Below are 24,013 nucleotides of genomic sequence, written 5' to 3'. Positions count from 1 at the left end.
GCACTCAGTGATCATCTTTAGGGTTTTCCCCAACGCTCCCACACTTGGCAGCTGGTGTCGGAACGTATAAAATGTAAATATTTTAAAATGTAACGGAAGGAACGTTGACGAATATAACGAAGTAAAAGTACATTTTTGACTCGAAATGTACTTGATTAAGAGGTTGAAGTACCCTCTTTAAAGTACAATTTGTTCAAAATGTTCCTTAAGTAAAACGAAGGCAGTAAATGAAGCGCGTTACTACCCACCTCTAGAGACAGTATAATTTATGTCTAGTTCGTCTGCCTCGCTGCAGCCATGCCAGAATTAGAAGTGACCAAGCGCAAGCATTGGAACTCAGCGCCGACCCAACTCTAGCAATCGTCTGTGGTGGACAGAAGGGTTGATCTTTGAAAATGTATTAGAAACACCAGGAACACCTTTTGATATGGCTCTGTTAATTACAGCAAGTACTGTTAGGTGATAAGATTACAGGAAACTTTTTTTTAACCCCACTTATAACGTTAGTTTTCTGTCTTTTGAATACACCTTCCATTTGCTTTACTTAAGTGGAGATCTATATAATCCCTATAAAAGAATGTTGAGTCAGAGGTTTAATAAAATCACTATGTCTCATAAATGTTCGGCACTCCCATTATGCTCATTATCACTGTTCACGTTTATTTTACATCTCATCTCATCCACCTTCTCACAGATCAGTGAGTTCTGCCATAAACATTTTTTTTTTTGCACACGATTTCATCCAAAATTTCACCCATTTCTGTCACATGACCAATTCAGATTTTCTGTGTTTCCAACAGAATGGGCAGTGACACCTTGTATTGTTACCCATACATTTATGTTTTCTGAGAAAAATCATTAGACCTTACTTATAATTTTAAAAGCCTGTTTTTATATATTTTTCTTCTCAACATTTTAGTAACTGCACTCATGTTTATTTATAAACTTATCTGTATGTGAAAGCATTTTGAAGATTCACATTTAACTCAAACAAGCCTTTTTATTGTTTAATGATGTAAAGCTGTCTACACCCATTGTGCCCTCAGTGCATTTTCACTACCAAAGAGTCCACCAGGGCCAAGACCTCATTAAAGTATCCTTCCTCTTCACCCTGGGTCTCCTCGGTCAGGACTAGCTCCTGGTACTGTTTCTGCAGAACACTGAGAGATGTGATCAGCTTGGGGTTCTGCTGATACTGAGTCAGACAGTGGGGCATCATGGCCAGAAGAGTATGCAAAGCCTTCTCTCGCCAATCATGGTCAGGAGAGGCCAGAAGTTCAGGTACCAGACCGCACCAGCCCTGCTCGGCTAACATGGGCAGGAAAGACACTTCAGCATACTGCCGTAGGCGTTCCTGATTGGTAGAGCCTGGTGGAGCATCTGTACCATGCTGTGATATCAGCTCCTGCAACACATTACAGTGGTGTCAAAGTTTCTGATGGTCTGGACTAAATTTGCCTCAAAATTTGTTATGTTTGTATATTTAAAAGGATGAATATTGTGAAACTCAACATTTGCCTCAGTTGTGTACACCAGGTATAAATTTAGTTTAGTTATGAATTCAACATAGTGTACAACAGCCCAAATTCACTTTCAGGCCAAATGCTTTGGAAAATGCTCCAATACTGACCTTCTCAGTAATCATGTCATAGAGCAGTGTGACGATTCTCACACGCAGAGTCTCAGCATCTTGTGCTTGGAAGAGCTCACCAAGTACCTGTACTCCTCCGTGCTTCACAAAGTGACTTTGAGCGAAAGGGAAGTGGCGCAACAGGCATGCCAATGCAAACAATACCTGAGAGGAAGAACCGAAAAAAGGGCTGCCTTTCATGCGCTTTTGGCTATAGTGAAAAGTATGAGACCATATTTTACTATTTAAAATGTTTTATGGCATGGAGGGTCATTGTCCAAAGAATATGAAAGAAAGATCTTAACTGACAAATGGTTCTTACCTTTTTCTTAACAGATATTAGTCGTGGGGTGGCTAGCAGAGTCAGTAGCTTCTGTAAGGCCCCTCCCTCAAATGCCTCAACTTGGACTGTTGGATTACTGAAAACAGAAAAATCACCAGACCCCAACTCAGTCATTTAACCATCATTTACTCTAAAGTCCCAGAAACATCCAATAACACAGTATCACACTAGATTCAGATAACACACTTTTGCTTAAATCATAACTTGCCCTGAAACAGCTGATCCTAGTACAAATGCAGCACTTTCCTGAAGTCTAACATCTGTGCTATTTAAGGCATCAGTAACCAGCTGCAGTCCACCCATGGTCACCAGGTTCTGTGCATTGTCTACCTAAAACATAAATAAAACAATAAAATCATCATTATATTGACAATTTTCTCCAATGTGTTATGACTGACAGCAAGTGAAAGCCATTAGTTACCAGTTATTTAATTTGCAGAATGATAATTTTGCACTGCTAGCTGTAACTCATAGACCACTGAAATTGCATGTCATGTTAGCTAGGTTCATACCCATATTAGGAGCCCCAAACCTAAAGGGATTTTCTCCATGGTAAAAATGAATTGTGTTTTTGAAAATCATCTCCATTTCACCCTGCAAAATCTATTAAAAAAAAAAAAATTAACTTTTTACACACTGGACCTCCTGAATTACAAGGTCATTGAGTCTTTGAAATACCTTTCAATACGCTAAAGCTACTGTTTATAATGTCAGTTATTTATTTGTATGGCAGACTATGGTTGTCTTAGCCCTCTGTGGTTTGTAAGCCTTTTTCAAGGCTGACCATAGGAATATTAAAAGGGTTTAAAAATACATTCGGTTTGGTCATGTTTTGTTGTGTAGTTTCAATGCAGGTCATCTTACAGAGCTTGTCATAGCAAACATAAGGTCAAGGACTATACGGCATCAGTGACTATCAGATGAAGCAAGCTGGTTAAATGCATTGGAGCTTATATCACCTAGTGAATAGCTCTACCTAACTGCTGATAGTTAACAACTGCAAGCTAAACAGGAGCTGGCCTGGAAAATGTTTGAAAGGTTTAACTGTCAAAAACCACAAGTTTAAAAAAAAATACAAGAGAAATTGCCAGATGTCTTGTGATGTGAATTCGATGTGCAGTAGCTTTATCTGGGTGCAAATTTCTCTCTTTGACCCTTTAACGTCCTCATAATTCAAAGGTTTTCCTGTGGTATTTGAGAGGTCATGGTTTGGAACATGTGATTTATGTGAGGTGATTTATACAAACTCCATTAATTTTTCTCATTAACAAAAGTCCTTTAGATCTGAAGTACCTTATATGGACAACATATTCGCAGCATGATTTCAGTGGTGAATTACTTTAGGCCAAACTAGTGGAAATTACAAAAAAATAAAAAATTAAGTCATCACCTGGTGAACAAGGTACTCTAGGTCAAGGAGGGCAGTGACCCTTTCATCCACTGTACTGTTGATGCTGCCAATTTTGGACAGCAATTTTCTCATAATCTGGACATCTGTCTCTACCAGCAAGTCCAGTGCTTCCATGTCTTTTTTCAGCTCATTCATGGAGCGAAACTGGGCCCTGACAGACTCCTTATCCTAAAATCAAAACATCATTAATAAATCAAACAGCACAGATAGGTTATTACATTCCATTAACATTTGCATACCTGCTCTGAGTCTTTTTTAGAAAAGTCATCTGCTTCTTTTTTAAACTTCTTTAGAGCCTCTTTTAGCTCCTGGGGCGTAAATGATGCAGCATTTTGGTTCACCATTCCTTGCCTGCCTCAAGGGGGTGGGGGGAAGAGGCATCAGATCCATAAGCAGTTGGCTCATGATCGCAAGTCACTTTTTCTGTGTGTCTACTGGGTAGTAGAGCTATAGCAGCTGTCTGAAGTACTGAATAAGCATCTTTAAATGATGCGGCTGGAATGTGATATACTGAAACTCTTTCAAGAAAATACTCTCTCATATCAAAACTACACTGATGTTTTCAGAGAAATTCTTAAGATGCTTTGTCAGAACACAATATTATGTGCAACTCGGATTACATGACAATGAAGGGTACCAACAATCAAGCAAAATAATCAGCTCTAGCCCTGAGTTACTATAGTGCACTGTATGTAATGTTTTAATTTCTTTATGAATCTACATTAATTAAAAACAAATGACATATACATCTGTCCTATCTAGGTTTCCTTCTGACAGGAAATAATTCCTACAGACAGCAGTTATGCTTAGCTGGCTGTAAGACTAACCAAACTGTAAACTACAAATGTAGCATGACTTTGGCTCAAACTGACTTATCATCAGTAAAGGACCAGAGCCACTGTATTTGAAATTAGAAGAGTACTAAACCTGAAGAGTACTGAACCTGAATGGACAATCATTACATTATCACTTTTGCATCATTTAAAAGCCTCTCAACTTCCTTATTCAATGGTCTCATGCAGTGCAGAGCAACCATGTTCTCCATGCAGAACCATGTGACAATGCTAAACAAGGTCAATGCAACCCTGTTAATAAGCTACTCCAGCATGCAGTATATACTTAGCACGTTTAACAATGCACCAAGCAACTCTTATCAGAAATTCAGGTGTTGTAAGTGGGGTGCCACAAAATCCTGCCCCCCTCTTCATACCTCTTTCCATCTGTCCAGTATTTAAGACCCTCTTCTTCTCCGAGTTTGGCTTCTCTTTGTCCGGTCTGAAGGTTCAGCCTGACATGAGAGCCTGCTGGAACAGCTTGACCTGCATCAGTGTGAATATGCATGGACTATTATACAAGGAGTTGCCAGTTTGTTCAGTAAGACCCTCACCATCACACAAATTCTAGAGTATACAAATGTCATACATCATGTGACTGTGGTGGTTTAAAAAATAAAAAAATAAAATCAGGCAGACCAACGTCTGTGTTTAAATGGGAAAATGAGTGACCTTGGTGAAAGTGGCATGACAGTTATAGGTTAGCTGTGCCAGTTCTAGCATATTCCAATAGGCAGTATTCCTGAGCTTTTTATTGCACAAGCATTTATATTTGTTACTGAGAATGGCAAGATTCATGCAAGCAAACAGATGGGCCATGACTTGGTAAACCATATCTAAAGATTATGTCAGGTGCTGCTGATGTCATCTGAATACTCTTGCATATCTAAACATCACTGTTGGCCAAGTTCATCTCTTCATAACAGATTATCAATATTACATTTCCAGTATAATGCTGCACCATGTTACAAACCATACTGCAGTGGTTCTAGGAATATTTCAGTGATTTTTCACTACTTTAAGCACCTGCAGATCTCATTCTCCCGAGCTCAACCATCTTTGGGATGAGGTGGAAATATTCACATCAAGACACAGCAGCAATATAATATGCAGCAATTACACAATACCATCTTTCCACATGGTATGACATTCTTGTTCCACTTCCAGCAGCTTATACATTCGACACAAAGGTGTATGTGTTTACTTTTGGCCCAAAGGAAGCCATTTATGGCATTTAGCTGACACTTTTATCCAAAGCGACTTCCAATTATGACTGAGTACAACTTGAGCAATTGAGGGTTATGAGCCTTGCTCAGGGGCCCAACAGTGGCAACTTGGCAGTGGTGGGGCTTAAACCAGCAACCTTCCAATTACAAGTCAATTATCTTGACCACTGAGCTACCACTGCCTAACAAACGGCATCTCTGTGTGGCACATATGAACACTGAAGATAAACCAAAATACAACAAGAAAAGGTATCCCCAGTCAGCTCCAAGAAAAAAAAAACAACAACAGAAAGACAAAACATTTGAACTCACCTGGTTTGAGAGTCTGCCATTTGCTAGTCGGATAAAATACCTCCATGTCTTCTGTATCAGACTCAGCATCCTCTTCAATGTTCAAATCATCTAAGCCCTCTTTAATGGTTAGAGCTGTACGAAACTGCACATTGCATAGTCATGGTATATCATTTGTGTACAATATTTTCTTGTTTTTACACATAGATCCACAAGCATAATTATCCACGTTGCTCATGGACTTGACTTTACACAGTGCATCACACACAGCATGGATCCAAATAAGGTGTATACCAACTGTACCCCCCCCAATTCTTTTTTTTAAACGTACCCTCAACGCAGACAATCATCATAAACAAACAAACAAAAACCTCAACAAGTGTGGTCTAATAACAGAACTCACCTTTTCAGTGTGGGTACCGACGAGTTGCAAACTTAAATACCAGACAATGAGTGCCATTTTAAGTCTAACCTTACTGTTATTAATTTGCATTGTATTACTGATAATTCCAGAGCTAACAAAACGCATTAACAGAGAAAAATCACTACGGCAAATCCACGGAAGAACTAACTTAGATGCCATACATTTAACATCTCCGATATTACCATCATAGCAACAATAAATTAAATGATTAATGAACTGTTAGAAGTCACTTCATGTATATGTCACCATATGTCACAGATATACCCAATTTGGTTAATTTGTTCGATGCACAGTATGCACTGTCAACTTCCTGCATCCCAATAACTAGCATGCTACATGTGTACCAATCGTGTCGACGATCGTGTATAGAATAACCAACAGAAACCCAACACACAACGCAACTAAAATAAAGGAACTTCCGGTCATAGTCGACAACATATTCCAAAATAAATATTTCAAAATAAAAGGTCATTTAACAACAGGAACTATAAACAATTACCAACAATTCAAACTACAATACGCATGAAGACGTTCACTGTTTAGTGGGGTTAGCAAAATAAGTTGCATTACATTATATATTATGTTAATAATCTAGTAAAATGTTATGTAATTATGTACAATCAAGGTGTGAAATAAATTGTTATATGTGGTCACCACGACTTATCAGACAATTCACTCGATATACTTCTGCATGCCTTAGTCTATGTGCTTTACCAGGTGAGCTACAGGAAAACAACCTATAGCCCATGAAAGGAAGGGTAAATTTTATGTTAACAACATGCATGATCAATATTTGAAATACAGTGACATTCCATGACTGTGAACAGGACCGTAGTTTATATAATATACCAGTTTATTGCAGGAATTGATATCCATGTGACATACAATTACCCTTAATCAACTGTCTAATACACTCCAACAGAAGTTTGAGTATGATCTCAACACATTTACTTAATGTGGCTAGGAAACCTTAAATTGCACCCCTTTAAAAGGGTGCGGTGTAATTTTGTGCTATCCACATTTACAGTCAAGATATAAAATAAAAACAGCAACTGTTGCCTTTGAGGTCATCAGGGTCTTCTACATTGTTGACCATCTATAGCCATCAGCAAGACTTTTCTATGGCTATTTTGTACCATTTAGGATGAAATATTGATAACTGATTACACTGATTATCAATAACTGATTGATAATTGATTACACTTAATACCGCCTGTTTAAAAAGTCTAGGTACTTCTAATTTTTTTCAACGGGATAACATACCTGTAGCTCTCCAACAGAGGGTGTAAATGTACTCTTTTATAAAAGTTTATACATTTTAAAAGTGTATGTTCACATTACTTTTAATGATACTCCTCTGGAGATGAAGCTGACTTTAGACACACACCCAAATCCAGACATTCACAAACACATACACACACAATGGGAGCATGAATATATATGCTTAGAAAGTAAGTAAGATAGGAATACACAGTTAATGATAACTCTATAAGCCTAAAAATATAAATACTTGAACACCTCGAGTACTAACATTTATTAAAATTAAATCTAATTTGTACCCCCCAGCCCAAAATGTGCCAAGTACAGAGGTGGGAGCAACTAATTGCTAGTATTGATCCAAGTCCCAAGATGAACTAGTCTTGATCCAGGGATTAGTCTTGAGCCAAGTTACAAAAACACAAGCAGAGCTATACTGTTATGATCAATGTAATTGCCATTCAAGACAGCTGAAAACAGGTATTGCACTAGTGCATATCAGAAATACTGAAGGCTAATAATAAGATACTATGAATACCAATTTCTTACATGTATCAGTAATGTAAAAATATTAAACATTCATCATCAACGATATTGTGAGTGTTCTTGCTCACAGGCTGTGCCTCATGGAGACCCATGATGAGTGAATAAGTTATTTAACAACTGCAGATGTATGACACTTATAAAAACTCCTCTTTGTAATTCTGACAGATGTTAAAGACACCTATTAACTACATTGTAATTGAACACAATGTCACATCTAAATACAGTTTCTAGGATTACCAATTACTTCTTATTTAACAAAAGCATAGCTATGTCTGTCTTGGGTCTTAGATATGTTCTACAAAGTCCTCAAAGTACCATGCATAAATTAAATGATAAGTGAATGTTTTTGTTTTTGTCTTAGAAAGCCTCAATTCAGTTATTTTTTCATTTTTAATGTTGTAACAATTATGTGGCTTGCTGTAAATGTATTATGTAAGTAGGTAAAGTGCAAACATTGTGCATTGCTGGCTTTATTAGTTTCCTGATATAGCCATTGATAATCTCATTAGCAACAAACATTTCATAAGACTGTTAACAAATTATTTTAAATGTTGAAAAGCGAATTTGGGAATATTTAGATCACCCAAGTATTTCAGGCTATGAGTCTAACAGTCTAACTATAGAAAATCATTGAATAAAAAAGTTAGCGTGTTTTACTGGAATATATCTCACCATGGCACTGGAGGGAGGAGCTAAACCAGAGAGAGACACACACCTGCTCTTTTTCACATGCTCTGTAACCATGAAAATGGCTGTGCTGATCTGCCTTGTGATTCTCCTTTGCCTTTCTGGTGAGTACTATCATGCAAAAATATCTTACTTAATTAGTAGAACAGTAAAATTAGTGTAAATTACATTTAATATTATGATTAATGGGACAGCATTTCACATTTCCTTCTGAAACTTGAGTTCTGGTTGCATGTTATTGGTAGATATACCTTTCTCAACATGTTATAAGACGTTTGTCTAGATCATTCTTTTTATAGGGTTAATGGCACAATATAACTCCTGGTGTCAAAGCAGACCTCTAAACCAAAACTTCTAAGGAATAATAAATAAATGAGGCTTTATTTTATTTTATTTTATTTTTTAGCAAAATCTCTCTTCATCAACTCAATCCTCTTTCACCTATTTGTCTGGCCTAGATTATCTAACAAGCTAACAATATGGAACAGATGTTCATCACCAGCTAATTTCCCATTGATACCCCTTTGTTGCAAATTACATTTTTCAGACTACTGAAATTTTATTCACTGACTATAGCAAATTTGGATGAGTGTGGTACTCAATCCAACTTATGCTATAAGACATAGGCGGGAACAGAAATTATTACTTTTTAAGGCCAATTGTTAATTGTTTAACAGTCATTTTAATGTCAATTGTCTAAGTGAAGAAATTGAACATGACATCATAGCTAGTAGTGATTAAAAATGCAGAGTAAATTCACTAATGTGAAACAGGAGGCAATAAATGCATGGTGAGTGATCGATTGTTTGCACACTCTTGTAAGAATTGAACAAGTTTGAAGTGCTTCTCTAAGCAGCTGCCTCGGTTATAAGAGTCTCTTTTGCTGCCTTTAACCAGAGTTCATCATTCAGTTCAAATTCATAATTAGTTTATGTATTCGTTGGAACTGAAAGCAATAATATGAGAAAATTGCTTGTATGTAAGATAATCTATTAAGATTTTTTAAAATTCCAAAACAATTTCTTTATCATCAATGACATATCTTCTGTACAGCTTTCTCAGCAGAGGATCAAAGTTTACAGCCTAAAGAGGTAACCTCTCAAACAAAACTGTCAAAATTATCTATAGTTGAAAAATATTACATTTCCATTGTTTTCATGTTCAGAAATGTTCCAATATTGGAAATGGTTTTTAAAAAATAAACGTAGATAAAGTACAATACAATAGAAATATGAAATTAGCAAAATCTTTTCACTTTCACCTCATTTTGTAATAGGCTGACTGTGAGAAGTATGCAAACTTGTCATGCACCCGTGAATTTGACCCGGTGTGTGGTGATGATGGCAATACATATTCAACTGAGTGTGTCCTCTGTGTGGAAAATATGTAAGTAAAATAAAATGAAAAGTAGATAAATGTATGAATGGGCAAATAAATTAATGAGTGAATAAATGAATGAATGAATGAATGAATGAATGAATGAATGAATAAATGAATGAATGAATAATGTGAAATCTGTGAGTGTGCAAATTAATGAATGAAAACCATGGATTTTTGCATTCCTAAAGACTCAATACAAGAATATTATGATTTTCCAAATATATCAATTTTCCAAATAAGGAGTCATCATTTTCATTTTTGCCATCTTTACAGAAACCGAAACCAGCATGTGAAAGTGATGTACAAGGGAAAGTGTGAGTTTCCCTGAGACTTCCACAAAAAGGAGCTGCATTAAGAAAAATGTCTTTCAACAAGTTGACCAGGATATCAGAAAACTAATCACGCTTCCCAAAAATCACACTATAGCCATGCTTCCCTGTGACACCCATCTGAAAAACATGCATATTTCAATCCATATACTATAAAAAGAGTTAAGCACACAGTATTTTTATCCTTTTGAAAATGTTATGCTCACAAACAACCTGTATCATTTTGATTGTTTTTCAATTTTGCACTTAATTTGTTATACATTAATAGTTGTCAAATATCATTCATAGCTTTGGCCTATGAGCTGTCTTGCAAGGTCACATAGGTTTCAATCTATTGCATCTGTTCTTGAAGTCAAATGAATACCTTTGTATTGCCAAACTAATGATTCCAACTGCTTTTCTATGGTGTTGATTGTATGAAGCAGGAACACACAAAATCAGAATAGTAATTCATATCTTATCTTGCAATGTTGCAAAACATGTATTTTTAAAATACTTAAATACTTAAATCTTTTCAAATCCATGAGTTGGGATTAGATATTTTGTTAAACAGAAAATTACTTCTGATGCAATACGTGAGTTATCTGTTGTTACGTCTTGGTGAACCTGTTGAGTCTGTTGGGAGAACAAGTGAATATAAGATTGCAATTAGATGTGGTTAAACTACATGTCCAATGGGCCTTTTTCACAAGAAGCAGAAATGTGCAGACACTGAAATTTAATTATTAATTATGAACAATTATTTAGTTCAGGAAGACAGATATGCTGTGCCATTTTCAAACAATACTTACACTACCCACAAGCGTTTTCATGTCACTTGCTTGCAAGAACCCCTGGATAAATACACAATATTTTGTAATTCATAATAGTATTAAATATGACTGTCATGGGCATAGAACATGCAGGAAAAGAAAGGAAGCAGACATGAATCTCCAAATAAGGACTTTAATGAAATTAATTAAAATGAAACTGAACATAAAAGTGCACTAACCATCAATGTAAAAAGCCAGCGTAACATTCACAATGTCTGACAAACAGTCACAAAACAAAACAGGCTTATAAAGGCTAAACATAACATGTGGTGAATGAAGTACAACACATCACCTGAGGGAGGTGTGGCAACAAATCAAAACAGAGACTATGTGCAACAAAAGACAACAACATAAACCAAAGGCACATACAATGGAGACTTACCCATTTTCCTCAATTTGGACCTCAAGGTTGACCTCACAGTGAGGTATAGAAATGGTGCTCTGTTTCCTCGAGGGGGCCCCTCATTGGCCCCAGTCGATCGGGTGCACATATGGAGCCCCCTTTCATTGCCAGGGTCCCCTCATCTACCGGGCCAGGATTGTGCCCCCCTATGTGGACTGAGCCCCACTCTACCATTAGGGAGGGAAGGTGTCACCCTTCAATGTCATTGGAGCCCCCTTTCGTCGACTGGGTGCAGAGCCATTTTGCATCGATGGGGCTCCCTTGTCAAGCAGACGACCATCACCATGCTCTCACCTGCAAAACACACAAAGCACAAGTACTACATCAACCCCTGGGCAGGCCTTCAGACAGACCGGTCTGCCCACATGATGGTCAGGTGTGGACTGGTTGGCTCCTGGAGAGCAGGACTCAGGGGCTTACCAGCCTCCCTCCCAAGAAATTCCAGGGAGGACCTGGAACCAAGGAGTCCCAGACACTCAGCCCTTGCCCCCAGGAAGGCTTTGGTGGTGGCTCTTCTCCCTCAGTCGGTGCTTGGGCCATGGCTTCGTTGCCGCTTTAGACAAGGAACTGGAACAGGTCTCCTGTTGCCCGGCAAGCTTTGGGGAAATATTTTATACTTCCCAGAAGAACTCTGGGAAGATTTTCATTTTTTTTTCTTCATATCTTTAGTAACGATGGCACCCCCATTAGTAGTGCTGTCGTCGCCTGTGACAGCATTACCGGTGATAACACCATTTTAATGCGCTCTTACGGATAAAGTAAGTACTTCCCTTACTTATTTATGCATCTACAAGTGACCAATTCTGTGGTATGGAATTGTAATAATACTGTTTATAGATATATAAAACATTTTCAGTGGACAGGTAGTTGTTTTCCCACATTCTCTACCTCACGTGTATCTGTTGTTATTATTAGATAACCCTATTCTTCTTATGTTAGGAGGTCTATTCTCCCAAATTTCGATGGTTACCTCATCCCTCAGACATCACCTGGTGCTGTGGTGGGATGGTCATCCTTTCTAAGGGAGGAATGGCAGCTACAATAAATAAAATTAATGCCCTTTCTTGGCAAATTTTGAAGTTGGCTAATGACATTACCTGTGATCTAAATATGATCAAGAGTGAACTGGCAGTTATATGCACTGTAGTGTTACAACCCCGTCTAGGCTGTGAGGCCGTAGCAAGGAAAAAGAAAGACAAACAGCTAATATAATGGAACTTGTGACAGTGAGCAGCAACAAAACAAACAGAAGCACAAATGGAAGGTGTTTTTGAATGTATTTTACAGAGGTTATGGTTCACAAACAAACAAACACACTAGTGCAAATGTCTTCAGGAGTGACCCAAGCCAAAATAACAAACCAAACCCACACTAATTAAATAAAACTACACACTAACTTATCCTAACAACACAAGAAACCTACAACAAACTTTCCTAACTCCCTAACACAAAAACAGAGACAAAATCCACACCCAACAAAAATGGCAGTCACTCCCTACCACCAGTGTCCAACACCAAACAAAAAATATTTAAACAATCGATATATATATATATATATATATATATATATATATATATATATATATATATATATATACATACACACACACACACACACACACACACACACACACACACACACACACACACACGGCTACCGAAGGCAGGAGGGGCGAAGCCAAAGACTAAGTTCAAAAATGAGGAAAAAACAAGGTCATACACAAAATGTCATACAAATTTTAAATCACAGCAAACCAACTCCAAACTAACGCAATCTCCTTTCTCTCTTCTGGGAGTGGCCTTTAAATGGTTGACACAGTTGGCTGGGAAACCCGGCAAGAAATGGGGCGGAGTCTCAGTCAGGGTGGAAATCCTCGCAGTGGATCTGTAACACCTATACACACACACACCCACAGACACACACACACACACACACACATCTTTCTGTAACAGTAGTAATACCAAATCATTTAGCCCTTGATCTTCTGCTAGTTAAAGCTGGAGGGGTGTGCAGAGTCATGTATAATTCTTGCTGTTTTTATATCCCTGACTATTCTCTCAATGTCACAGACATTATCAATGACACAAAACATGCTGCTGACCCTTCGGTGTCTGCAGACAACTCATGCTTCACTTGTTTATAGTCTTTGTGGGGTGGGGGGCCCACCGCCTTGTCATCGTGATTCTTCCTATTCTGGTTGTATTTTTTTGTCATACACTATTGCATGCCCATTTTTATTGTTTGATTCAAAGCAATGTTTCTTCTTTGTCGCAACACAATCAATCATATACAGCTATGGTAGAGATGATTTATAAACCTATGCAGACAGGAACTGAGTGTTCTTTTGTGTTACTTTTCAATAATTTAATTTTATTGCCATTTTATGTTCTTCCCATGTTCTTTTTTATGTTCTAGACATACACAAACACACGCACAAACTCACTGGTTGCATTTTTGAGGATTCATTTTATTATTGAACAACTACAGTGCTCTCGGTCAATCAAAAATGTTAATAAACTTCAAACCTGAATATATAACAAAATAAAAGTGAGGTTTTGGCTTTCTTAGGAGAATATCTATGTGTACATAATTATTGTGCAACTATTAGTGTTTTTTGGTTTTTTTTGCATTCACATTAAATTAAAAAAAATATGTTAAATATGTACTGGCTTGTTAGTTATCAATAACAGGTGTCATTAATAATATTTTTCTTTCTCTGAATGAACACAGGAAGTAAAATGTCATCCAGTAAAAGTCAACTTTGCCACAGTCTCTGATGTAACCACAGTTAAGCAGACAGGGTATTGACAATAACCCACTCTCTCTGTGGATATTATTTCAACCTTTGTCATCAATGCCAGCATTATGGTGTACCCCAGTTTCGAAATTGCTCCTCTTCCCCAGACTGGGGGTATTTTTTATCATAATTTTATGATAAAATGATGTTATTCTGCATTTACAGTATACACATTAAGAAATGTGATGTATATTTCCATGTTATATATAATTTACATGGAAATTAAATTAGTCTTGTAATTTACAGTTTTATTTAATCCTGTAATCCTTTATCTTGAAATTTGTGATTATTTTGGTAGGCGATGTTTTGTTATTGTGTGTATACTGCCCCCAGTGTTGTTCAGTCAGTATTGCTTTAAAAAGAAGGCGACAGCAACATGTACCACCCCTGACATCTTGTTTTTTTTGTTTTTTTTTTTGCATATCCAAATATTCTGTCTATACATGACAGCTGACATAACAAAACTCCATTACTGTACTCTGCAGGTTAGTCTGCAAGTTTAATGTTTTTTAATCAAATGCTTATATTTGACTTATCTTAACATTAATTTGCTGGGTTTTTTCATAATAGGGTTGATATGATTTCTATATAGTTTGAAGTAAACTGAGTTCATAGCAAATCCCTGAGAGAATCAACTTCAACTGTGCTTGCTAACCAGGTCAAGTGTGATCTATTGAAAAATCTGCTATGTCTTCTTTCCCTGTCCTGCAAATAGCCAGTTGTGACGTAGGTGACATTTCTGAGTCCTCTGGGGAAGTTTATTAGTAATGAAATGGACCCCAGACATATTCACAATAGGTGTTTGACTCCCTATATGTGTTACCTGAAGTGATACAAATAAAGGCCTTTGGCAAACAAAACGTTAGGTTTACATTTTTTTCCTTTTAAATGTTTTTTAAAAGATAAAAACACATTAATATATTCATTTACGTACGTTATAATATAGATCATATTTATAGAATATTGAAACATGGTAATTTTTTCATTGTCTAGTTGATATTTACAATTTACAAACTAGTTTGTGATTATAATGCTGGTTAGAATATGCAATTATATTATTTTGTTTTTATTTTCAGAACAACATTATAATAGACAATTTGAATATAAAGATAAGGCGTAACGATTATGTAAATTAGAAGTTATAATGTATGCTGTTTACCTTCAAGTAAAATAATTATTTTTAGCTCACTGAACCTATATGCCGATTATAAAATCTACCTAGCCTACTAATTATCATAGCTATAACTATCATGTAACTACGCTGAAACAACTGTAGTGGTGGCATGGATATTGTTCCTTTGTATTCTTGTTTGAAATACTTCCAAAGTTTTTCAGCATTGCCATGAGCTACATCACGGATTCGTCGAGGAATCCCACGAAGCCTGATTTTATTTTGGGCGGACTCCTCTTGCAGGCGCGCTGACAATCTCACCAACAGGGGCTTCTATGTGACAGCCTAGAAAATGCAGATGAACGATCGAGCACACAAAAATGCTGGCAATGCCTGCTTGACTTCAGAAGGTTCTCAGAAACCACGGGAAGAGCAGCGCGCTCTACTACTTATCATTGATTTCTCCTCCAGAACATTAATTAATAGGCTAACACTTATTGAACATTTAAAAGAGGTTTGTTGTTAGACGCAGAGTGTAGACATCGGAAATGAAGAACCCCCATGTAAATATGGATCAGTGTAATCCAACCGAGGGAAACAAGAAGTTTAAACGAAAAGTTCGAGGTCTTTTTAAACGTACCAGTGATGATAAGGACATGTTTGATTCTAAAAAAATCGTCGACTCAATGGGACTTCTTGTGGATGAGGTTTATGGAAATAACTGCGAAAAAAGGTTACAAGGTTTAGATCCAACTACATCGAATGGAGAGCACACACGAAAACCGGACATTTTAAATACTGCTCTTGATATGAAAATGTATAGCCTGCCGTCAGTTACTGGGAATAAAACCGAAACACAGCCACGGACGATTTCAGAGACAGCAGTTACACACAAAAATGACACATCCCCGCAGGCTATAGTCTTTGATAATCAGCAAGCATTTCCAACGGATTATCTCCCGCAATCGCGTATTGTGTTATGCAAACGTTCTGAAAGGTCTCTGTCCTCAACCTCTCGGGCGTCTTACATCAATAACAGTGCTGACCCTACAGACTCGCCTAGGAAACGCCTGGGAGAGCCGTCTGGCGTCGTCACAGAGATCAAAGCCATTCAGCAGACACGAAGACTACTGGCAAACGCTAGAGAGAGGACCCGCGTGCATACGATCAGTGCAGCTTTTGAAGCACTGCGAAAGCAGGTATCCCAACTTTATTTACTTACTATACCAACTATTGTAGTAATAATCATGTCCCTCTACTACGTTTTAGTTATATCAAAGTAAGACAGCTGTCATATTTAGAGTAAGACACTGGCACCTTTTAGGAAACTGTTTATTTCAGCCATAAATATGACTGAAGTCTAATTTGTCAATATGATCTTATATTCCAAAGAATGGTTACATTCTTATATTCCAGAGAATGGTTACATGAACAGCCTTTCCTGAAAGAGATGAACTTATCTCATCTTGGTTGGTAAAGGATCTTGAAATCTCTGTGTTTTGAAGCATTGCATAAGAAAGGGAACTGAACAGCATAATATCAGATGGCCCGTTCTGTGCCTTGTACATCCCATCTAATACACCTTAGATTAACATTGACTATTTGACCATTACTATTTCAGACTGTAATCAACATGACAATGTGCATCTTTAGTTCTGATATTATCAATCCACTAGCTCATTTACCCTTGGCATTGTATTCCAAGTGATGGAAATTGTAACTCTATCAAAAAAAAAACAACAACAACAAAAAAAAAGAATTGTGAGTAGGCTACTAGTGTTGAAAAATTTGAAAACCCATAATAATAATAATAATAATAATAATAATAATAATAATAATAATAATAATAATAATCGTGTGTCTTTAACACTTCGGCTGTGTTGATAATTAATTAGTAAAAAAAAAAAAGTAAGATTTGCTGTATATGCAATTTTAATATGCCATTGGGATATTGTTGCATTATTTACAGGGTTCCTGTCAGTTCACAGTGTTGTTGCTTTAAATTTGGTTTATATAGTCTTTCTTTCTCAGTGAATTTGTATTTCATAGCCTGTGGCATATTTGTCTTTGATGTTCAATCAGTTCTAAAGAACTATACTGCAGTTATTTGATTCAGTGAAGCACATATGAGGTGGAATCAAGTTTCATTCTTGCTTAGGCTAATTGTTGGCTACTGGGTCACTCAGATTGGATTTTAATGTATTTTTTTAGATGAAACATTACATAACAAGATGAACTTAAATGTAATAAAATGATCAAATACAATACAATTTGAAAAATAAATTCAGTTAAGAAAATGCCAATATTGGTGTGAATTCTGATTACTGTTATATCCCAGTTAATATGTCAGAGAGGAGACTGCATGTGTGTTGTCTTTAGGGAAGCAAGGTGTTGTGCTGAGCGTTGATGTATAATCTCTAATCTGTAGGTTAATTTGGATAAATCTTTCTGTAGTACTTTTTTATTGAGCAGAAAGTTGCATCTTATTAAGATCTTAATTTCTTCACAGATGATCAAAAATAACAATATGTTTATGTAGAGATTAAAATTGATTATGTAGAGATTAAAATTAATTTTAGGGCTAAATGTGAGTGGACTGATTTAGTTTTTGTGCTTACATTTGCTTTTATTCTAACATGCCCAGCAAAGTAAATTAATATTCTTGGATAAACTGAAATTATTCACTTTGGTGGAGAAGCAAAAAAAAAAGAGAGAATTTTTATTTTATCAAGTGCAAAATAGTGATTATACTCTGTATAAAACTTGTTAATTAAATAAGACAGTTGAAATTAATGTAGAAGTAAATATTTCAGATATATAAGAGATATATAAGGTTAATTATTTAGTTATTATTTTATTATGATTGAGCCCACTAGAGAAAGTTAACTGCCCTGAGGAAAACACACATAATTAGTTGGTACTCTTAAGATCTTGAATAAAGGCTTTGAATGTGGAAAATATATTTGTTTTCCTTTTTCACTGTAATAAGATGTGTTTAGTGTTTCTGAAAATAACTAATTAATACATTTTAATTGATGTTGCATAGTACTTATCAAGGAAATCTGTTAAGATTTGCAAATCTAGTATTTGATATTACCTAACAGCATATTGAGGCAAATGTGTGATTATATCATCAGGTGGTTTATGCATTGCTAATTGGTGGGGATGTATGTCTCCCGTATTTGCTAGCCTCTTAGCTTTATTGCAAAACTAAAGCAGAATTTGTACACTAAACGGTATCTTTCCTGATAGACATTTGGCGTAAGAGGATAACTCTGCCCTTCCTTTAATTGTTCAATTAACTAAAAGTGATTACAAAATCCAGGACTGGATTTGGATTGGATACTCCAATCTAACTGGATTGGATACTCCAATCTAACTAGTCAAGTTTATAGGCATCCTAATAAAATAAAGTTATGAAAGTAAAAAAACAACCAGGGCACAACAGCAGGATAACAAACAAGGAAGAACAAAATTTGCAAAACAACCATAATCAGCTAATAGTAAATTAATTTTAAAAAGATAATTAGGATAAAGTCAATGACCTGCTATAAATATTTTAGAATTAGTTATTACACAGATCTTTCAGAATATAGTTAGGACAATTTCACATAATGTAGTGCATAAACATCTTCTTGATTTTCTGCTGCAGCCTTGCCACCTGGTTTCACCTTCTGGTTAATCCTGATTTTACAGGTGCCCTGCTACTCCTATGGACAGAAGCTCTCCAAGCTGGCTATATTAAGAATTGCTTGCAACTATATCTTGTCCCTGGCTCAACTTGCAGACCTGGACTATACACCAGACCACAGCAACATGAGCTTCAGGGATTGTGTGGAGCAGTGCACCAGAACCCTGCAAGCTGAGGGCCGTTCTAAGAAGAGAAAGGTAAACAGGCATGGGGGAGGATGTTCAGTTTCTTCTAGGAGGGGCTTATATCTGCTACTAAGATTGAGTTAATGTACATCTCATCCTGGTGTGTCTGAGCAGAGCATTTGTGACTAATCTTTCTAGAAATCCCCAACCTGTAAGGAACCATGTAAACTTAGGTGGTTTACAATTTCTTATTTTTGCTGGGGCATGAAGAAATACTACGGATCACTGTTATGCTTGATAATCCAGTAATGATCCAGTTTGAGCCAGTCTGATTATGCTCTAAAATGTCCTCATACACAGTGAGATCTGGATTGCATGGTTTCCTAGGGCTTTTAAAATAGAAAAGGCACAGCATTACATCCACCATCATGTTGCTCAAGGGTTTTGTTCTTATTTCCCCAGTCCTTTTTTACACTAAACATGCCACAGGTGTTATGTGGCCAAAGACTTTTAGTCTTGTCTTGGCATGGTGTCTTTTGGTAGTTAGCTGACCTCGAGATGCAGCTAACAGTTGTAATGTTCCAAGAAGTCATTTTTTCATTCTCTCTCTCTCTCTCTCTCTCTCTCTCTCTCTCTCTCTCTCTCTCTCTCTCTCTCTCTCTCTCTCTCTCCCTTTCTCTCTCCACCTCTGTCGCATTGTCTCTTTGAATGCGGGAAAAGAGATATATAACTTAACCATATGCCTCAGTGTGGCTATTTCAAGCAAGGTATTAGGACACATATGGCCCATTCTCATGTAGCACCTTTACTGATAAGAAGAAGACAATTTTAATCATTTAAGTGCCTTAATTATAAAGTGATGAGAGAGACACTTGATGCTTGGTTGCTATAGATGCTAAAATAAACCACCGCTAACATATTGCACTACTATTTACATCCATCACCACATTAATCCCATATAACATAAGGTGTATCATTTTTAAATTAATGTAGGTTGGACCTTCTATGGTTTTGAAACAGATAAGCAGGACACTATTGGCTATATAGTGTTTGAATAAGCATTATTTATAAGGGCATTTACAGTATAAATGACTATTGAATGTACTCTCCTAACACGTACACTTTGGGTCTAAACCTGGCCACTGGTGAAAGAGGCCAATAAAGACTGACACAGCATACACAGGGTACAGCACCTCTGTGCTGTCAGTCAGCTGACTTCAGAGTACATTAGTGGTGCTCAGCAGTAGTGGTATATATGTGAATGTGTAAAAACTGTAGGAAAGGTTTGAGTTATTCTATTCAGCGCTACAATATTTGACAGTATTTTTAAAATGCATTTGTATATCCTATATTTAAATAAATTGTTTTTTTGCAATACATTCTGGAAATTATAAATTTGAACTAGGACAAAGATTTTTGCTGTATTTAAACAAACAGATGCATTTGAATATTTGTATGCTCTCATTGCGGATAACTTTAGTTTAGACTTCTCTTTAGTTTAGACTTTTCTGCTCCATGTGTGAGCTAATGTGCTTCCGTTGCTTAGGCACATTCAGAAGGAAACTGGTGGGGTGCTCCTCCCCCTCTCTACGGCAGTCCCAGACACCAGATGTTTGCAACGCTAGCTGGGAAGTCCTGCTGGCGCCACTCAGGGCAGAGGGCAGGGTAAAGGCACGCGAGCTGGAACCAGAAGAACTCACTCACTGCAGGAATTGGCACATTCCCCAGTGCAGTCTTGGCTGGCTCCCCAGTTCTCCCTAAGCCATCTGTTCTAAAAAAACACTTTGGGAAAAAAGAAACCCACTGATCATCACTCTCTCTGGATACAGCACTAAGAAGCAGCTGTTCCAGAGAGCTGCTGGGAGGGGAGGGGTCAGGACTGAAAGAAATCCCTTTGTCAGGGAGAGCCAGTGAGTCTGAGGGGAAAGTTTCTAAAGAGGAAAAAAATGTTTGGCAGAGGAAACTGATGAAAGACATTCAGAATGTGTTTAAGTTGTTCTAAACTGAAGCGTATGTGAATGTTGTTGTTCTAGCTTTTTTACTAATTTTTAACAAAGCAATGTATTTTTATGTGAAATTATTTTTTGAGACTATGTAATATAGTCATATAATTGATGTATGCATCTTGTCAAGCATGCAAATATTTCCAATCTAACAATTATAACAGATGTGATTATTTATTTATAACTATGCTATTTTAGTGCCTTTAATCCAAATGTGAACCTGGATTTTAGTACATTGACTCACAAATGCTTCTGTTTGTATAGGAATAAAATGAAGATCCGGCTTTGGAGAAAGAAGAAATTAACCAGGCCTTCTACACATTGACACATCCTGAGAGATTCTATGTATCTTACATGTCTTATGTAGATACAACTCAAAGTTCTGTGTGAATATAGTGTTTGCATTTTCTACAGTTGCTTTTAAAGCCAATTACTTATTATATTTCAAAGCTATAGCAAAAATATTAACAAGATATTCCAGGTAATACTGATGAGATATTCCAGCCTCTTGTTAAGATAGAGTACATGCAGTACAGCAACACATGCAGCACAGGGGAACATATTATGTCTTCACTGCAACTGTGTAAACTTAAAGGATAAGCATTCTAGGTTACAGTCCACATCTTAATTTCAATTTTGTTTCCATTTCTTATAATTACACATTGCAGACTGAGGGACATACCTTTACCGCTGCTTGTTTAAACAGATTCCAGCAGAGTAATGAGTGGAGCCTTTAAAACACCTTTATTTTTACTTTTACCTTTCTAATAAATGGCTTACAGAATAAATATACATACCTTTAAATGTTTTTAAAACAAACACACACATACACAAAAAAACCCCACCCTAAATGATAAAGCCTTTGGAAACATTGAAAAAATGGATTATTATTCATGAAGAACATCAAAAAATAACAAGGCATAGGTTGCTGAAAGTAGAAATCCTGTCCTTTAAGATTAAAACTGTGATGTTATAAATCTTTGTACTGTAACGTTTTTTTTTTTTTCTCAAAGGACTTTGATGGTAAACTTTTTACCAAACTTATCAGCTTGCATTTTGAAGACAAATTCAAACTTGTAACGTTTATAAACTTGGACAGGTTGGATCAGCAGTTATACAATAAGTTTGGTTATACAAATTCACACATATGACACATTCATAACATAAATGATTAAACTACAGAAATACCTAATGATGTATTATTAACTGTTTTGCCAGGCTCTGAGCATTTATGTAATATCATAAATGTGCAATAAATATTTGGAATTGTTTCCAAAAAATGTATATTTCTTTATTAGGCTATTAAATATCACCCCTCTCTCCTTGCTTCAATTATGAAATCATTGTCCATATGTATTGAGAAAGTAAAGTCAAAATATTTTATACACTAATAGCACTATGAACTGAACCTGCAAAGATTATTATGAAGTAAAAGTAAAATGAATTAATTTTAAAGTATTCCTGGACATATTATAGCATTTTTTAATCACAGCACTTTGTTTTCAAAACATACTTTGGATGAGCATTAATTTTGGGTTGGAATAATGAGAATAAACATTATTTAGTAAATATACTGTGTCAAATTACTGAGTCTGACTCACTAATGACCTATTGCCAAAGCCTCCTCCTGCTTTTTGACAGGCTTTAAAAAAATAGTAGCATTCATAAACAACCCTGTTTTTATGCCTTGATATGACTGGAAAATATACTTCTTTTTAAGCAATAATGTTAATATTGTATTAAAGTATACACAAAGGAGGTGGGCTTTTTCATCCTGTGCAAGCTCTGCCAACAATGTTTCAATGAAAAAAGTAATGACTTTTTTTTGTGAAAATAAGAATTGTAAAGATTTCTACAAATACACGTATACACTTATGCAGTGAAAGTGGTTATTTTGCCTTAGCTTTAATGACAAACAGAAATACATTTTACAGCAACAAACTATATTTTAACAACAAAGTTTTTTTTTTAATTTTTTAAATATGGTTAAAAATGGTAGTAGGCTCATTCTGTCTAAACAAACAACATGCATACATGCATATATAACCAACCGGACATAGTAGTGGTGGAAAAACAGCAGAAGTTTTATATATATACACACACAAACACACACACACACACACAAACACACACACACACACACACACACACACACACACACACACACACACTAACTGAAGACCATACAGTCTGGACCGTAAGAAAGGGGCAGTCCCATCCAACTACTGGTAACCTACCTTTGCATAACATGGAAGCTCCTGTCAGGCATCACTGCAGCTAAGATGAATAGGCACGTGGCTCAATAGAGCCCAGAGAGGCATTTGCAGGAACACCACAGGAGCCAAGAACCAGCTACTGGTGCATAAAACAGTCACTCAAGACTGTAAGATCTGGATTGCAAGAAAGCCTACGATTCAATGCCCCAATGCTTCAGGCTGTATAACATCAACCAGACTCTAAGAGCCTTCATCAATAACTCACTGGGGCTGTGGAAGCCAACCCTAGAGGCCAACTTCAAGCCAATACCATTAGTCACCAAGGAGATGCCCTGTCTCACTGACACAGAAGTCACTGACATCAAGACAAGGAAACTGCTCACAATGCATGGGGGCTTCATCCAAAATCCAGCACCCTGAGACTGTACACTAAGCTGAAGGAGGGGAGCAAAGGACTGTTGGGTGTCAGAGCCACTATCCAGGATGAAACATCCAAG

At 36.6% G+C, this 24,013-nt stretch overlaps 3 protein-coding genes across 3 annotated transcripts; 2 read left to right on the top strand and 1 right to left on the bottom strand.

The window, feature by feature from the left end:
• Positions 1 to 634: 634 nt before the first annotated feature.
• Positions 635 to 6,540, bottom strand: sil1 (SIL1 nucleotide exchange factor). Its single transcript, XM_027030780.3, has 9 exons — positions 6,138 to 6,540; positions 5,756 to 5,879; positions 4,595 to 4,703; positions 3,624 to 3,735; positions 3,364 to 3,552; positions 2,182 to 2,303; positions 1,953 to 2,049; positions 1,631 to 1,795; positions 635 to 1,405 (listed from the first exon to the last, which is right to left on the bottom strand). The coding sequence occupies exons 1-9, from the start codon at positions 6,315 to 6,317 to the stop codon at positions 1,043 to 1,045; spliced, it is 1,461 nt and encodes a 486-aa protein (XP_026886581.2). The 5' UTR covers positions 6,318 to 6,540; the 3' UTR covers positions 635 to 1,042.
• Positions 6,541 to 8,703: 2,163 nt separating this feature from the next.
• LOC145651721 (trypsin inhibitor ClTI-1) lies at positions 8,704 to 10,975 on the top strand. The gene is made up of 4 exons (XM_081699223.1): positions 8,704 to 8,752; positions 9,702 to 9,739; positions 9,925 to 10,034; positions 10,302 to 10,975. The coding sequence occupies exons 1-4, from the start codon at positions 8,704 to 8,706 to the stop codon at positions 10,354 to 10,356; spliced, it is 252 nt and encodes an 83-aa protein (XP_081555349.1). The 3' UTR covers positions 10,357 to 10,975.
• Positions 10,976 to 15,782: 4,807 nt separating this feature from the next.
• atoh8 (atonal bHLH transcription factor 8) lies at positions 15,783 to 22,869 on the top strand. The gene is made up of 3 exons (XM_027030767.3): positions 15,783 to 16,680; positions 19,178 to 19,369; positions 21,565 to 22,869. The coding sequence occupies exons 1-3, from the start codon at positions 16,030 to 16,032 to the stop codon at positions 21,568 to 21,570; spliced, it is 849 nt and encodes a 282-aa protein (XP_026886568.1). The 5' UTR covers positions 15,783 to 16,029; the 3' UTR covers positions 21,571 to 22,869.
• Positions 22,870 to 24,013: the final 1,144 nt, after the last annotated feature.

The sequence above is a fragment of the Electrophorus electricus genome, chromosome 16, assembly GCF_041902795.1.
Source record: "Electrophorus electricus isolate QZ-2024a chromosome 16, ASM4190279v1, whole genome shotgun sequence".
NCBI classification, from domain to species: domain Eukaryota; kingdom Metazoa; phylum Chordata; class Actinopteri; order Gymnotiformes; family Gymnotidae; genus Electrophorus; species Electrophorus electricus.
The sequence above is the reverse complement of the archived record's forward strand: the minus strand, read 5'-3'. Positions and strand labels throughout refer to the sequence as shown.